The sequence below is a fragment of the Triticum dicoccoides genome, chromosome 6A, assembly GCF_002162155.2.
Source record: "Triticum dicoccoides isolate Atlit2015 ecotype Zavitan chromosome 6A, WEW_v2.0, whole genome shotgun sequence".
NCBI classification, from domain to species: Eukaryota; Viridiplantae; Streptophyta; class Magnoliopsida; order Poales; family Poaceae; genus Triticum; species Triticum dicoccoides.
In genome coordinates this window covers 517052913-517070884 of record NC_041390.1, presented here as the reverse complement: position 1 = coordinate 517070884, position 17972 = coordinate 517052913, and the positions used below count along the sequence as shown (strand labels likewise).

At 44.7% G+C, this 17972-nt stretch overlaps 1 protein-coding gene across 1 annotated transcript; it reads left to right on the top strand.

Moving 5' to 3' along the window:
- The first annotated feature begins 14339 nt into the window (after window positions 1-14339).
- On the top strand, window positions 14340-17759 carry LOC119315939 (prolyl endopeptidase-like). Its single transcript, XM_037590369.1, has 7 exons — window positions 14340-14425; window positions 15571-15715; window positions 15766-15996; window positions 16071-16451; window positions 16547-16622; window positions 16707-16774; window positions 17754-17759. The coding sequence occupies exons 1-7, from the start codon at window positions 14340-14342 to the stop codon at window positions 17757-17759; spliced, it is 993 nt and encodes a 330-aa protein (XP_037446266.1).
- The last annotated feature ends 213 nt before the right edge of the window (window positions 17760-17972 follow it).

The window sequence follows — 17972 nt, the reverse complement described above, 5'->3', positions numbered from 1 at the left end:
AGTCCACACTTTGTTCTCATACATGGATCCCATCTCAGATTTCATGGCCTCAAGCCATTTCGCGGAATCTGGGCTCATCATTGCTTCCTCATAGTTCGTAGGTTCGTCATGGTCAGGTAACATGACCTCTAGAACAGGATTATCATACCACTCTAGTGGGGATCTTACTCTGGTTGACCTACGAGGTTCAGTAGTAACTTGATTTGAAATTTCATGATCATTATCATTAGCTTCCTCACTAATTGGTGTAGAATCACTGGAACTGATTTCTGTGATGAACTACTTTCCAATAAGGGAGCAGGTACAGTTACCTCATCAAGTTCTACTTTCCTCCCACTCACTTCTTTTGAGAGAAACTCCTTTTCTAGAAAGGATCCATTCTTAGCAATGAATATCTTGCCTTCGGATTTGTGATGAAGGTGTACCCAACAGTCTCCTTTGGGTATCCTATGAAGACACATTTCTCCAATTTGGGTTCAAGCTTATCAGGTTGAAGCTTTTCACATAAGCATCGCAGCCCCACACTTTAAGAAACGTCAACTTGGATTTCTTACCAAACCACAGTTCATATGGTGTCGTATCAACGGATTTAGATGGTGCCCTATTTAACCTGAATGCAGCCGCCTCTAAAGCATAACCCCAAAACGATAGCGGTAAATCAGTAAGAGACATCATAGATCGCACCATATCTAATAAAGTGTGGTTGCGACGTTCGGACACACCGTTACGCTGTGGTGTTCCAGGTGGCGTCAGTTGCGAAACTATTCTGCATTGTTTCAAATGAATACCAAACTTGTAAGTCAAATACTCTCCTCCACGATCATATCGTAGAAACTTTATTTTCTTGTTACGATGATTTTCCACTTCACTCTGAAATTCTTTGAACTTCTCAAATGTTTCAGACTTATGTTTCATTAAGTAGATATACCCATATCTGCTCAAATCATCTGTGAAGGTCAGAAAATAACAATTCCCGTTGCGAGCCTCAACACTCATCGGACCGCATACATCAGTATGTATTATTTCCAACAAGTCTGTTGCTCGCTCTGTTGTTCCGGAGAATAGAGTCTTAGTCATCTTGCCCATGAGGCATGGTTCGCAAGCATCAAGTGATTCATAATCAAGTGATTCCAAAAGCCCATAAGCATGGAGTTTCTTCATGTGCTTTACACCAATATGACCTAAACGGCAGTGCCAAAAATAAGTTGCACTGTCATTATTAAACTTATATCTTTTGGCTTCAATACTATGAATATGTGTATCACTACTATCGATATTCAATAAAAATAGACCACTCATCAAGGGTGCATGACCATAAAAGATATTACTCATACAAATAGAACAACCATTATTCTTTGATTTAAATGAATAACCGTCTCGCATCAAACAAGATCCAGATATAATGTTCATGCTTAACGCTGGCACCAAATAACAATTATTCAGGTCTAAAACTAATCCCGAAGGTAGATGTAGAGGTAGCGTGCCGACGACGATCACATCGACTTTGGAACCATTTCCTACGCGCATCATCACCTCGTCCTTAGCCAATCTTTGCTTAATCCGTAGTCCCTGTTTCAAGTTGCAAATATGAGCAACAGAACCAGTATCAAATACCCAGGCACTACTGCGAGCATTAGTAAGGTACACATCAATAACATGTATATCAAATATACCTTTCACTTTGCCATCCTTCTTATCCGCCAAATAATTGGGGCATTACCGCTTCCAGTGACCAGTCGCTTTGCAGTAGAAGCACTCAGTCTCAGGCTTAGGTCCATACTTGGGCTTCTTCACTTGAGCAACAACTTGCTTGTCGTTCTTCTTGAAGTTCCCCTTATTCCCTTTACCCTTTTTCTTGAAACTAGTGGTCTTGTTGACCATCAACACTTGATGCTCCTTCTTGATTTCTACCTCCGCAGCCTTTAGCATCGCAAAGAGCTCAGTAATTGTCTTATCCATCCCTTGCATATTATAGTTCATCACGAAGCTTTTGTAGCTTGGTGGCAGTGATTGAAGAACTGTGTCAATGACACTATCAACCAGAAGATTAACTCCCAACTAAGTCAAGTGATTACGATACCCAGACATTTTGAGTATATGTTCACTGACAAAACTATTCTCCTCCATTTTGCAACTATAGAACTTATTGGAGACTTCATATCTCTCAATCTGGGCATTTGCTTGAAATATTAACTTCAACTCCTGGAACATCTCATATGCTCCATGACGTTCAAAACATCATTGAAGTCCCGGCTCTAAGCCGTAAAGCATGGCACACTAAACTATCGAATAGTCATCAGCTTTGCTCTGCCAGACGTTCACAATGTCCGATGTTGCTCCTGCAACGGGTCTTGCACCTAGCAGTGCTTCCAGGACGCAATTCTTCTGTGCAGCAATGAGGATAATCTCAAGTTACAGACCTAGTCTGTGTAGTTTCTACCATCATCTTTCAACTTAGCTTTCTCTAGGAACGCATTAAAATTCAATGGAACAGTAGCACAGGCCATTGATCTACAACAACATAGACATGCAAAACACTATAGGTACTAAGTTCATGATATATTAAAGTTTAATTAATCATATTACTTAAGAACTCCCACTTAGATAGACATCCCTCTAGTCATCTAAGTGATCACGTGATCCAAATCAACTAAACCATGTCCGATCATCACGTGAGATGGAGTAGTTTTCAATGGTGAACATCACTATGTTGATCATATCTACTATATGATTCACGTTCGAACTTTCGGTCTCAGTGTTCCGAGGCCATATCTGCATATGCTAGGCTCGTCAAGTTTGACCCGAGTATTCCGCATGTGCAAAAAATGGCTTGCACCCATTGTATGTGAACGTAGAGCTTATCGATCATCACGTGGTGTCTCGTCACGACGAACCGTTGCAACGGTGCATACTCAAGTAGAACACTTATACCTTGAAATTTAGTGAGAGATCATCTTATAACGCTACCGCCGTACTAAGCAAAATAAGATGCATAAAGGATAAACATCACATGCAATCAATATAAGTGATATGATATGGCCATCATCATCTTGTGCCTGTGATCTCCATCTCCAAATCACCATCATGATCACCATCGTCACCGGCTTGATACCTTGAGCTCCATCGAAGCATCGTTGTCATCTCGCCAATTATTGCTTCTACGACTATCGCTAACGCTTAGTGATAAAGTAAAGCAATTACATGGCGATTGCATTTCATACGATAAAGCGACAACCATAAGGCTCCTGCCAGTTGCCGATAACTTTTACAAAACATGATCATCTCATACAACAATTTATATATCATCACGTCTTGACCATATCACATCGCAGCAAGCCCTGCAAAAACAAGTTAGACATCCTGTACTTTGTTGTTGCAAGTTTTACGTGGCTGCTACGGGCTTAGCAAGAACCGTTCTTACCTACGCATCAAAAACCACAACAATTTTTCATCAAGTGTGCTGTTTTAACCTTCAATAAGGACTGGGCGTAGTCACACTCGATTCAACTAAAGTTGGAGAAATAGACACCCACCAGCCACCTGTATGCAAAGCGCGGCAGTAGAACTAGTCTCATGAATGCGGTCATGTAATATCGGTCTGGGCCGCTTCATCCAACAATACCGCCGAATCAAAGTATGACATGCTGGTAAGCAGTATGACTATTATTGCCCACAACTCTTTGTGTTCTACTCATGCATATAACATCTACGCATAGAGCTGGCTCTGATGCCACTGTTGGGGAACGTAGTATTTCAAAAAAAAAAATCCTACGATCACGCAAGATCTATCTAGGAGAAGCATAGCAATGAGCGGGGAGAGTGTATCCACGTACCCTCACAGACCGAAAGTGGAAGTGTTTAGTAATGCGGTTGATGTAGTCGAACGTCTTCGCAATCCAACCGATCAAGTACCGAACGCATGGCACCTCTGCGATCTGCACACGTACAACTCGGTGACGTCCCTCGAACTCTTGATCTAGCTGAGGCCGAGGGAGAGTTTCGTCAGCACGACGGCGTGGTGACGGTGATGATGAAGTTACCGGTGCAGGGCTTCGCCTAAGCACTACGACGATATGACAGAGGTGTGTTTCTGTGGACGGGGGCACCACACACGGCTAAGGGAAACTTTGGTGTGCCTTTGGGGCGCCCCCCTCCCACATATATAAAGGGGGAAGGGAGGAGGAGGCCGGCCAGGGAGGAGGCGCGCCGTGGGGGGGCAATCCTACCCCAAGTAGGATTCGGCGCCCCCTTTCCTTTTCCAACAAGGAGAAGCGAGAAGGAGAGGGAGGAGAAAAGGAAAGGGGGGCTGCCCCCTAGTCCAATTCAGTTTGGGCTAGGGGGCGCGCGCCACACCTTGGCCTACCTTCTCTCTTCCACCACTATGCCCATGAGGCCCAATAACCCCCCGGTACTCCGGAAAATACTCGATACACCTCGGAACTATTCCGGTGTCCGAATATAGTCTTCCAATATATCAATCTTCATGTATCGACCATTTCGAGACTCCTCGTCATGTCCGTGATCTCATCAGGGACTCCGAACTTCCTTCGGTACATAAAAACACATAAACTCATAATACCGATCGTCATCGAACGTTAAGTGTGCGAACCCTACGGGTTCGAGAATGCTACCTTTGAGCATGCGTTGGTTTTCCCTTGAAGAGGAAAGTGTTGGGGAACGTAGCAGAATTTTAAAATTTTCTACGCATCACCAAGATCAATCTATGGAGTCATCTAGCAACGAGGGAGAGAGGAGTGCATCTACATACCCTTGTAGATCACGAGCGGAAGCGTTCAAGAGAACGGGGTTGATGGAGTCGTACTCGACGTGATTCAAATCACCGATGACCTAGTGCCGAACGGACGACACCTCCGCGTTCAACACACGTACGGTTGGAAGACATCTCCTCCAACTTGATCCAGCAAGGGGGAAGGAGAGGTTTATGAAAATCCAGCAGCACGACGGCGTGGTGGTGGAAGCAACGGTGATCTCGGCAGGGCTTCGCCAAGCGCTGGGAGATGGAGGAGTGTCACGGGAGGGAGAGGGAGAGGCCAGGGGCTTGGGTGCGCAGCCCTCCCTCCCCCCCACTATATATAGGGTGCCTAGGGGGGCGGCCCTAGGAGATCCAATCTCCTAGGGGGGCGGCGGCCAAAGGGGGTGCCTTGCCCCCCAAGGCAAGGGTGGCGCCCCCCACCCCTAGGGTTTCCAACCCTAGGCGCAGGGGGAGGCCCAAGGGGGGCGCACCAGCCCACTAGGGGATGGTTCCCCTCCCACTTCAGCCCATGGGCCCCTCCGGGATAGGTGGCCCCACCCGGTGGACCCCCGGGACCCTTCCGGTTGTCCCGGTACAATACCGGTGACCCCCGAAACCTTCCCGATGGCCGAAACTGGACTTCCTATATATGAATCTTTACCTCCGGACCATTCCGGAACTCCTCGTGACGTTCGGGATCTCATCCGGGACTCCGAACAACTTTTGGGTGTAGCGACCCGACCTCAGACGGTCAAGTCTCTGTGCTTAAGTGTCATCCCTGGATCGGTATGCTCACACACATAGTACTCGAGGATTTATAACAGAGGTAAATCACATGTAAAAAGTAACGTAAATACTATTACCTCAATCCAAAATAGCGGAAGTAACAAGGTTGTGGATTCCAATCAACACCAACGGCGAAGTTGAGTGTAGAAATCGTAACCCTAACGTATCACTTACTCGTCGTGAGAAAATCCTGCAACATGAGACGTTGCAGCCACAAAGGGTCAGTACATTGAATGTACTGGCAAATTCACACCATAGAGAATGATGAACAATGGCTATCACTACATGCATATATGGCTGGTGGAAAAGCTCTATGGTATATGTTTTTGCGAAAAGCCAATTTTTCCCTACTCCAAAGGAATAGATTTTTATTTAACTATCATGGTGGTTGTTAAACATTGAGAATGGTTGACAGCATTCTCAATCCCAATTAAGTAACATCATTAAAACCCAACAATATTCATTTGAAGTAACGTGATGAGATCAACAGGATAATCCAAGAACTATATACTCAAGATGTCCATAACCGGGGACACGGCTAACCTTGATTAGTTTATACACTCTGCAGAGGTTTGCGCACTTTTCCCCACAAGACTCGATCTCCTCCGTTGGATTTCTCGCACTACAAGGTGTTTGAGAAAGAGATGACCGAGACATAGTCTTTCAGAAGCGTTTGCACCTTACGATGGGTAGACTGTACCACCTACAACCCCTACATCTGCTAGTCTACCACTGTAAGAGTTCACACGACTTAATCAACTAATCTAGAGCCCATAATAGCTTGTGGCTGCACACGGAAGTTTCTAGTATGAATAATCTCATGATCCCTTTGAGCCTGGGTGGCGGTCCATAAAAAAACAGGCAATCCTGGTCTACCCAGGTGCCTAGACACGCAATCCTGGAATAACCAGGTACCTCAATCCACCCAGATGTGTGTTTAAGTTGCCACCTTAAGTAAACCATTAATTAACAATCTCACATCGGTCATGGATACTCTCAAAATCCAATCCACGTCTCCGAGCATAGCATGGCACTATAAGCATAACGTAATAGTAACTCCCAAGGGTTTGATAACAAACAGGTAATAGGTATCTACATCAACTACTTCCCATCCCACAATTTAATTAGATCCTAATCATGCAATGTTTGAGGATTGATCTAATGCAATAAAACTGGGTATGAAAGGGGGTATGATCAAAGTGTGAACTTGCCTGCAATGTTGATGAAGATGATTCACACTCAAAAATCTTGATAGCTCTACTCGTCACACTCCGGTCAATCTATCGGGAGCAAGCAATAGTAACCTCACATAAGCAATCACTCAGAAGACCAGAAAGAACGAAGAAGACGATTCGGAAAACTTGAAAACCAAGAAAATAACTCTTGCAACATAAAACAATTTCTAACAGTACCAAAATTATGTGAATTTGGCCTTATTAGAATGTTTAGGTCAAGAGCTTTGATTTGCAAAAAGAATCAACTGAAACGGAGCTACGAAACTCAAGTTATGATCAAACGAAGTTTGAATTCAGATCTGATCTAATTCAAATTTTAAACTTTTCAAAAACATGTTTGAGTTGTATTACTGGATAGAGGAGATCATAAAGAAGACGTGGGCGTTGGTTTCGTTGGATTTGGATAAACGAGCAAAGAGTTGTGGTCGTTTGAAAACTAGGGGCCAATCTGTAAATAATTATATTCACGGATAGGTCCCTGATGTAAAATAAGCAGAAAAAGAAAAAAAACCTACTGAGCGAACGCTCACTTTCTAACTCTAACCAGCGAACGTTCTCTAAAATAATACAAAAACAAAACGAAACAAAAAAACAGAAAGATCTGGATCGTTGGATCCAGATCCAACGGACGGGAGGCGGCGGTTACCGCGGCGATCGCCGGAGTCGGGGAGGACGACGGCGGCGGCTTCGGTCTCGGCCGGAGCGGCGGCTCCGGGCGTCGCGGGAGGCAGCGAAGAGCATGGGGAGGGGCGGCGTGGAGCGGCGGTTGCAGTGGTGGCGTCGGCGGCGGTCGATGGCGATGAGGGCGGCGGCTACGGCTTCCGGCGGCGGTGAGATCCGGCGGCGGCGGCGCGGCTTCTGGCGGCTCGGGCTCCGAGGGAAACGGGACCGGGCGTGCCTTTTAAGAGGGGGCGCGAGGCGATTCCTTGCACGAGGGGCCGGGGCGGAGCTGCGGATTCCCGCCCGGTCACGGCGGCGCCGGCGAGGCGTGCGGGCGGCGGACTCCCGCACGGGAGGGAGATGGGAGCGGTCGGGCGAGCTCGGCTAGGCCTCGGCTGGGAGCTGGGCCGGCCCAGTTACGGCGGGAAGAATTAAAAAAAACATTTCCAGACAAATAAAATAATAAAACGAGATAATTAAAAATATTATATAGGCATATTATATATCAAAATTTTCAGAAAAAGATTTTCTACGACATGAACATTTTTATAACTTGAAATAAAATCCACACAAATTCAGATAAAACAAAGAGTGCTACTGGTCTATTAAAATCCAACTAAAATCATTTTAAAAATACCAAAATGATATCAAATTAATTTTTCTCTAATTTTCTAACGTAGGGAATCATGTTACCCTATTTTACATATATTTTATTTTTGGAGAAAAATAATTTGAATAAAACTCAAATAAATCTAAATTGAAAATTAATTCCAAAAGGACTTGAAATTGATCCTTTGAAACTCCCAACTCATATTTCATAATTTGAAGAAGTCATTTTATCTTCTCTCGTGAAAATAATTGAGTTGTATAAAGTTTCTGAATTGGAAAATATTTCCCAATGCAATTCAAATATTTTTCAAACACCCTTTTCATTTTAAATGGAAGAAGTCATGTCATCTTCTCTCTAGGGTTTTGTGTTGAAAAGAATTTGAATTCATGGAGAGCAGAAAGCAAATATGAAAGTTTGGGAAAGTCCTTTTATTCCCTCTCATTTAACTTTCAAAAGTTTTGAATTCACTCACTTTCAGACAATCAATCAAACAATCAATCAAATCTATCTATTTATTATAACATTCCAAAATTTAGAATTTTGGGATGTTACATCGGGTTACCGTGTGCTAATATCTCTACAACCCTAGCGTCACCGAACCTTAAGTGTGTAGACCCTACGGGTTCGGGAGACATGCAGACATGACCGAGAAGCCTCTCCGGTCAATAACCAACAGCGGGATCTGGATACCCATGTTGGCTCCCACATGCTCCATGATGATCTCATCGGATGAACCACGATGTCAAGGATTCAATCAATCCGTATACAATTCCCTTTGTCAATCGGTACGTTACTTGTCCGAGACTCGATTGTCGTTATCCCAATACTTTGTTCAGTCTCGTTACCGGCAAGTCACTTTACTCGTACCGTAATGCATGATCCCGTGATCAACCACTTGATCAAATTGAGCTCATTATGATGATGCATTACCAAGTGGGCTGAGAGATACCTCTCCGTCATACGGAGTGACAAATCCCAGTCTCAATTCGTGCCAACCCAACAGACACTTTCGGAAATACCTGTAATGTACCTTTATAGTCACTCAGTTACGTTGTGACGTTTGGCACACCCAAGGTACTCCTACGGTGTCCGGGAGTTGCACAATCTCATGGTCTAAGGAAATGATACTTGACATTCAGAAAAGCTACAACAAACGAACTACACGATCTTTGAGCTAAGCTTAGGATTGGGTCTTGTCCATCACATCATTCTCCTAATGATGTGATCCCGTTATCAATGACATCTAATGTCCATAGTCAGAAAACCATGACTATCATTTGATCAACGGGCTAGTCAACTAGAGGCTCACTAGGGACGTGTTGTGGTCTATGTATTCAAACATGTATTACGATTTCCGGATAACACAATTATAGCATGAACAATAGACAATTATCATGAACAAAGAAATATAATAATAACCATTTTATTATTGCCTCTAGGGCATATTTCCAGCAGTCTCCCACTTGCACTAGAGTCAATATTCTAGTTACATTGTGATGAATCGAACACCCATGCAGTTCTGGTGTTGATCATGTTTTGCTCTAGGGAGAGGTTTAGTCAACGGATCTGCTACATTCAGGTCCATATGTACTTTACAAATCTCTATGTCTCCATTTTGAACACTTTCACGAATGGAGTTGAAGCGACGCTTGATATGCCTGGTCTTCCTGTGAAACCCGGGCTCCTTGGCAAGGGCAATAGCTCCAGTGTTGTCACAGAAGAGATTCATCGGGCCCGATGCATTGGGTATGACTCCTAGGTCGGTAATGAACTCCTTCACCCAGACTGCTTCTTGTGCTGCCTCCGAGGCTGCCATGTACTCCGCTTCACATGTAGATCCCGCCACAATGCTTTTCTTGCAACTGCACCAGCTTACTGCCCCACCATTCAAAATATACACGTATCCGGTTTGTGACTTAGAGTCATCCAGATCTGTGTCAAAGCTAGCATCGATGTAACCCTTTACGACGAGCTCTTCGTCACCTCCATAAATGAGAAACATTTCCTTAGTCCTTTTCAGGTACTTCAGGATATTCTTGACCGCTGTCCAGTGTTCCATGCCGGGATTACTTTGGTACCTTCCTACCAGACTTACGCCAAGGTTTACCTCAGGTCTGGTACACAACATAGCATACATGATATACCCTATGGCCGAGGCATAGGGGACGACACTCATCTTTTCTCTATCTTCTGCCGTGGTCGGGCATTGAGCCGTGCTCAATCTCGTACCTTGCAATACAGGCAAGAACCCCTTCTTTGACTGATCCATTTTGAACTTCTTCAATATCTTGTCAAGGTACGTACTCTATGAAAGACCAATGAGGCGTCTCGATCTATCTCTATAGATCTTGATGCCTAATATATAAGCAGCTTCTCCAAGGTCCCTCATTGAAAAACACTTGTTCAAGTAGGCCTATATGCTTTCCAAGAATTCTATATCATTTCCCATCAACAGTATGTCATCCACATACAATATGAGAAATGCTACAGAGCTCCCACTCACTTTCTTGTAAATGCAGGCCTCTCCATAAGTCTGCATAAACCCAAACGCTTTGATCATCTCATCAAAGCGAATGTTCCAACTCCGAGATGCTTGCACCAGCCCATAAATCGAGTGTTGGAGCTTGCACACCTTGTCAGCATTCTTAGGATCGACAAAACCTTCCGGCTGCATCATATACAATTCTTCCTTAAGGAAACCATTAAGGAATGCCGTTTTGACGTCCATTTGCCATATCTCATAATCATAGAATGCGGCAATTGCTAACATGATTCGGACGGACTTCAGCTTTGCTACGGGTGAGAAAGTCTCATCGTAGTCAACCCCTTGAACTTGTCGATAACCCTTAGCGACAAGCCGAGCTTTATAGATGGTCACATTACCATCCGCGTCTGTCTTCTTCTTAAAGATCCATTTATTTTCTATGGCTCGCCGATCAACGGGCAAGTCATTCAAATTCCATACTTCATTTTCATACATGGATCCTATCTCGGATTTCATGGCTTCCAGCCATTTCTCAGAATCCGGGCCCGCCATCACTTCTTCATAGTTCGAAGGTTCGACCCGTAGAAGGCCCAGTGTTTCTACGGCCCATAGAAGGCCCATTGTTTCTATGGCCCGTAGAAGGCCTACTGTTTCTACGGCCTGTAGAAGGCCCACTGTTTCTACGGCCCGTAGGAGGCCCAGTGTCACTACAGTAAATATTAGCCCATGGTTATTGTGGCCTTGTTTTAAAAATAGGTTACTGCAGCCACTAGCAAACCGCGGAAAAAGAACTACACTGACTACAAGCAAACAAATAAACAAGACAACAAGGAAATAAATAAGCAAGCAACTTATGCTAGGCTATCACGGCTATTAGACATATTACATCCACTGGGCATCAAAGTTCGCCACCAGTGCAAATATAGGGAACAAAGCAGCATATAAACGCCGCATCAAAACAAGTCCAGAACTGAAACCACTTCAGAAGAGTTCAAGAAACAATATCCTGGGTACCCATAATGATGGCAAGATGCTTAGCAAGCTTATTAACTTTCTCTTGTTTGGCACTTAAATCCTCCAGCACTTGCTGTTGCACAAGAAAGTACGCATCTGAATTCTGCAGGGACTTCCTCAGTCCTTCGGCTTCTTGCCGCAGCACAGCTGACTGATGCCTTTCAGCTTGTAGCTGAGACTAAAGAAGCCTAAGTGATTCAGGCAGCGAGTTCGAAGAGCTTGTGCTAGCGGTACTGGCCAGTAACTCGAACACTACATCAACGCAGGACTGTGGGGTTTTCTCACTGTCTACAAGATTGTTTTTATCACCTTTCTTGGAGACCAACAGGGTTGTCTCACTATCTTGAACCTTATCTGCATTACTTTCTCTACCATTGCATAGTGGGGTGCTCTTCTCCAATATTCTGTTTGCATACTACAAGAGAAACAAGCAGACACATCACAGGTTTAGCTTGTAGTATACGGAACTCATTTTGGTAAACCGGTTCAATAGTAAGGTGGACAGGATAACAACATGAAACAAACATATATCTATGTACTATGGTCACTGTATTGTCCATATCATTCTAGTTTATGTTCCCTAATCAAGATAGAGACATAGTTCAACTCATATATTTTTAAGACACAGCAACATAGACAGAATATAAGTGTGAGAAACTACACAGCATTGGCAGCACTTGTAATGTGCATCACATGAGAACATAACTGTTTATACAACTTAAACTAAAATCAACATAGAGCAAGAAGTTAGAACAACAATCCAGTTAAAGAAATAGGTTTAAAACATACCTGTTGCGCCATTGGAGTTTGAACTAGATCCTTCAAATTCGAAAGTAGTTGGTATGAGTAAATACAGTGATGCAACAGCAAAGGAGTATGGACCATAGCTACGGAATCTGACCTGAGAACAGTTGCTCTTCTGCTTTAAACATGGAGTTTCGGTTAGCTGTGGTGGTCTTCGTGCTTTGGGCACAACAGTAGCTTTACAAACTGCTCGTGTGGGGGTACTGTAACACCCTCGATGCGATTATAGCTCCCACGTGTCGAGGCACGACTTAGAGACATAATCGCATTGAAGGCAATGTCGCAAGTTAGGCAATCTTCACAACATCCCATGTAATATAGATAATAAAAGGGGAGATAACATAGTTGGCTTACACTCGCCACGTCAATCAAGTACATAAATAGCATTACAACATTCAACACTCATGGCCCGACTACGGCGCCAAAATAAAAGACAACCCAACACGCGACATGGTCCCGATCACCCCAACTGGGCACCACTACAGATCATCAGGAAAAGAAACATAGTATCGCTGAGAGTCCTCGTCGAACTCCCACTTGAGCTCGAGCGCGTCACCTGGAGCGGAATCATCAGGCCCTGCATCTAGTGTAATAGTAATCTGTGAGCCATAGGGACTCAGCAATCTCGCACCCTCGCGATCAAGACTATTTAAGCTTAAAAGGGTAAGGTAAGGTGAATATATGTGGAGCTGCGGCAAGAGACTAGCATATATGGTGGCTAACCTATTCGCAAAAGAGGGCGAGAAGAGGAGGCAAAGCGTGAGTGAGAAACTAGAGAACAACCTGCACAAGCATTACTCCAACACCGTGTTCACTTCCCGGACTCCGCCGAGAAGAGACCATCACAGTAACTCACACTGTTGATTCATTTTAATTAAGTTAAGGCTCAAGTTATCTACAACCGGACATTAACAAATTCCCATCTGCCCATAACCGCGGGCACGGCTTTCGAAAGTTCAAATCCCTGCAGGGGAGTCCCAACTTAGCCCATGACAAGCTCTCACGGTCAACGAAAGAATAGACCTCCTCCCGAGACGTTCCGATCAGACTCGGTATCTCGGTTGTTCAAGACACTTCGACAGGTTAAAACAAGACCAGCAACACCGCCCGAATGTGCCAACAAATCCCAATAGGAGCTGCACATATCTCGTTCTCAGGGCACACTCAGATGAACTCTCCATACAACTAAAACCAAACCTCGAGTTTCCCCGAGGGGGCGCTGCACAGGACTCTAGTTTGGACCAACACTCAGAGGAGCACTGGCCCAGGGGGGGCTTAAAATAAGATGACCCTCGGGCTCCGGAAACCCAAGGGAAAAAGAGGCTAGGTGGCAAATGGTAAAACCAAGGTTGGGCATTGCTGGAAAAGCTTTAATCAAGGCGAACTATCAAGGGGTTCCCATTATAACCCAACCGCGTAAGGAACGCAAAATCCGGGAACATAACACCGATATGACGGAAACTAGGGCGGCAAGAGTGGAACAAAACACTAGGCGAGAGGCCGAGCCTTCCACCCTTTCCCAAGTATATAGATGCATTAAGATAACATGGCAATATAATGATATCCCAACAAGTAAATAATGTTCCAACAAGGAACGGTCTCCATTCTTCACCTGCAACTAGCAACGCTATAAGAGGGGCTGAGCAAAGCGGTAACATAGACAATCAACAGTTTGCTAGGAGATGGTGGGTTAGAGGGTTGACATGGCAATTTGGGAGGCTTGAAAGCAAGTGGTAGGCATCGTAGCATTGGCATAGCAAAAGAGCGAGCATCTAGCAAAGCAAAGATAGTAGTGATTTCGAGGGTATGATCATCTTGCCTGCAAAGTTGTCAGAGTTGACTGGATCCTCGAAAGCAAACTCAACGGGCTCCTCGTTAGCGAACTCGTCTCCCGGCTCTATCCAAACAAGACAAACAAGCAACAAGGACATGATCAACCACGTGCAAAGCTCAAACAATATGATGCAATGATGGTATGCTATGCGGGATGCGATGCAGGATGCATATGCAAGATTTGACAAGGGATGCATGAACCTGGCCCCAACTTGGAATACCAAGTGTGCCACTGGAAAGATGAGGTGAAATCGCTTTAAAACGATATAAAGATCACCGGGATCGGAGTTACGGTTTGGAAATGGCAAGCGATTCAAATATGACACCGGTCTGCGATTTACAGCAAGTAGCCATCTAAATGCAATGAGATGAACATGCTACAACACTCAAACATGACAACAAAATACATGGCAGGGATGCATTCAAGATGCTTAACAAAAGTCTAGCACTGAGATACGGCCAATTCATCCATTAACAGGTTCAAACAAGCATGGCAAAAATGCATATGGCAAACAGATTTCAGACTTAGTGAAATTAACACTTGTCTGAAATCCCAGATCAGGTAGCACTCTTTGGAGCAACAAAACTACATGCTACAGGACCTGAACATGACAAAGCAAAACATGGCATGGAGCTACTCAAAAAGCTTAACAAAAGTCCCTTAGTGACCCTGAGCCAAAAGGGATCAGAAAACATATTAGCAAGCATGTGAACATAGCAAAAGCATAATCAGTTTTCAGACTTAAGCGAAAACTGGCACATGCTGAAAACAGATTTCAAGTAGGCATGTTTACGAGCTCGATGCACTCACTACGGAGCAAGTCATGAAAAGCTAAGCATACATCCATCAAGAATACACAAAATGCAAGCTAGACATGGCAAGAACAATAACATAGCATGCACGGATCAACTACAACATCCCCGGCAAAATTGCTAACAAGTAGACAATCTGCCCGGATTCACAAAGTGACAAAAGTAGAGCTCGATTGACTCAAGCTAGGGTGCTCCATAATTGCAAACAACGACATGGATGGATAGAGCACTACAATATTAATAAAACATCCTTAATGATCATCCTCAAAAGAGGCACGAATCACTAGAAAACGACATGAACATATGGCCATATGAGATAAACAGGTCAAGGACTTAGTGGAAATGCTAAGTCCCTGAAAACAGAATTACCAAGTGCCTCACTTTGCAAGCTTGTGCTAGTCACCACACACATCACAAAAATACATGGGTTGCACCTCTGGAAAGATGGCAAAACCCTTAACAAAACATATGTAGAGCTCATGGGCATATCATGCACACAATAATCATGGCAAAAATGACAAATATCTAAATGGAGTAGCAGATCTGACAATTATCTGAAGTAGCACTCTTCTAACAGCATTTCGGGCATCAAGATTAACTCAAATGAAAATGATGCAATGGAACAAAATGATGTACTCTCTGAGACAAACATTTTGATATGCTATATGCCCAAAACGGAGCTACGGATGAGGAGATACGACATGATGAACAAGGGCACCACGGTGACAAGCTTCTGGTGAACTATTTGTCGGATGTCAAGTACGTGCTGCAGATGAGGAGCCTGGCCACCGGAGAGCTGCTCCACGGCATACCCACCGACATAGGCAGCGTCAACGGGATCACCGGTAGGCGTGGCGACTCCGAGGTGTTCGTTGAGTTCTCGAGCTTCCTCACTCCGGGGATCATCTACAGGTGTGATCTCAGCTCCAGGGCTCCTAAGATGAGCATATACAGAGAGATCACCGTCCCGGGCTTCGATCGCACGGATTTCGAAGCAAAGCAGGTACATTTGCTTTTCTCAAGAACCATGTGTGGTGTATTTGCAGTTCAGTTGATCTTGCTTGCTTGTTTTTTCAGGTGTTTTACCCGAGCAAGGACGTGACCAAGATCCCGATGTTCGTGGTGTCGAGGAAGAAGATCGTCCTGGACGGGTCGCACCCGGCGCTGCTCTTTGGCTACGGCGGGTTCGGCATGAGCATGACGCCGCAGTTCAGCGCGGCCCGCGTCATCCTCATGAGGAACCTGGGGTTCGTGACGTGCGTCGCCAACATCCGGGGCGGCGGCGAGTACGGGGAGGACTGGCACAAGGCCGGCTCGCTCGCGAACAAGCAGAACTGCTTCGACGACTTCATCGCCGCCGGTGAGTTCCTCATGTCCGCCGGGTACACGAGCCCGAGCCGGCTGTACATCGAAGGCGGGAGCAACGGCGGCCTCCTGGTCGCCGCCTGCATCAACCAGGTAAAGCTGGCTAGTCTTTATAATTTTGTTGCAGATTGTTGCAGCTCATTTGTTCCAGTAGTGAGCGGAGATTGTTTCATTGTTTGTGACTGCAGCGGCCCGGTCTCTTCGGCTGTGCTCTGGCTCACGTCGGTGTCATGGACATGCTTCGGTTCCACAAGTTCACCATAGGTTTTGCCTGTCGCCTCTCCTCTGAAAACCGCATCCTGTTTGTGTCCACAGTGGTCACCTTGTGAGTGTCTGCCATGCATCCAGGTCGTGCATGGGCTTGCGATTTCGGCTGCTCGGAGAAGGAGGAGGAATTCCACTGGCTGCCAGTCCGGGTTAGTTCCATTCAAATCATGCAAGTTAGAGTCCAAAACAAGGTCAAAAGTGCTTGGAAAAGTCGATACGATGGAGACGTATCAGTGGGCAAAGCACCGACACAAGTAAATAAATCTTGAATAACTCCTTTTCCAATAATATTACCACTACCAATCCGAAACTTTTTATTGTGTAAAATAGTAGGTTCTTCATGAGGATAATCAAAAGCATCAACGTTTCCCCCATCGTTACTACTATCATTTCCGATGATAACCTCCCCATTTTCAGGAAAGCTACAGCAAACGAACTACACGATCTTTGAGCTAAGCTTAGGATTGGGTCTTGTCCATCACATCATTCTCCTAATGATGTGATCCCGTTATCAATGACATCTAATGTCCATAGTCAGGAAACCATGACTATCCTTCGATCAACGAGCTAGTCAACTAGAGGCTCACTAGGGACGTGTTGTGGTCTATGTATTCACACATGTATTACGATTTCCGGATAACACAATTATAGCATGAACAATAGACAATTATCATGAACAAAGAAATATAATAATAACCATTTTATTATTGCCTCTAGGGATATTTCCAACAGAAAGGGTGATGCAGCAAAGTAGCATAAGTATTTCTCTCGGTTTTTGAGATCCAAGGTATCAATCCAGTAGGAGACTACACGCAAATCGCCTAGTACCTGCACAAAAATCAAGAACCTTGCAACCAACGTGATAAAAGGGGTTGTCGGTGTCAAAACCGGCGGATCTCGGGTAGGGGGTCCCAAACTATGCATCTAGGTCGGATGGTAACAGGAGACAGGGGACACGATGTTTTACCAAGGTTCGGGCCCTCTTGATGGAGGTAAAACCCAATGTCCTGCTTGATTAATATTGATAATATGGGTAGTACAAGAGTAGATCTACCACGAGATCAGAGAGGCTAAACCCTAGAAGCTAGCCTATGGTATGATTGTTGTTGACGCTCAAAATTGGCACAGTCATAAAATTAGCATAGGTTATATCAAGACCAATTCAAACTTATGATTGGAAGTCACCTTGGAATGTCTCTCTTCGAGAAGATCAAGATGGATATGAAGATGGTCCAAAACGGAGCTCGGACTCAAAAGTTATGACAAGTTCAGAGATGCTTATGTTGACACCAGAGTACAGAAGTGCATAAAACTCAATCAATATGGGCTCTGATGGAAACTGTTTCA

What these genes read in the sequence shown, in the direction of transcription:
- LOC119315939 (XM_037590369.1), top strand. Translation starts at nt 14,340, where the DNA reads ATGCAGGATGCATATGCAAGATTTGACAAGGGATGCATGAACCTGGCC. An exon ending in TGATGAACAAGGGCACCACG is followed by an intron (nt 15,716 to 15,765) that starts GTGACAAGCTTC and finishes TACGTGCTGCAG; the next exon opens with ATGAGGAGCCTGGCCACCGG. An exon ending in GTTCCACAAGTTCACCATAG is followed by an intron (nt 16,623 to 16,706) that starts GTTTTGCCTGTC and finishes CCATGCATCCAG; the next exon opens with GTCGTGCATGGGCTTGCGAT.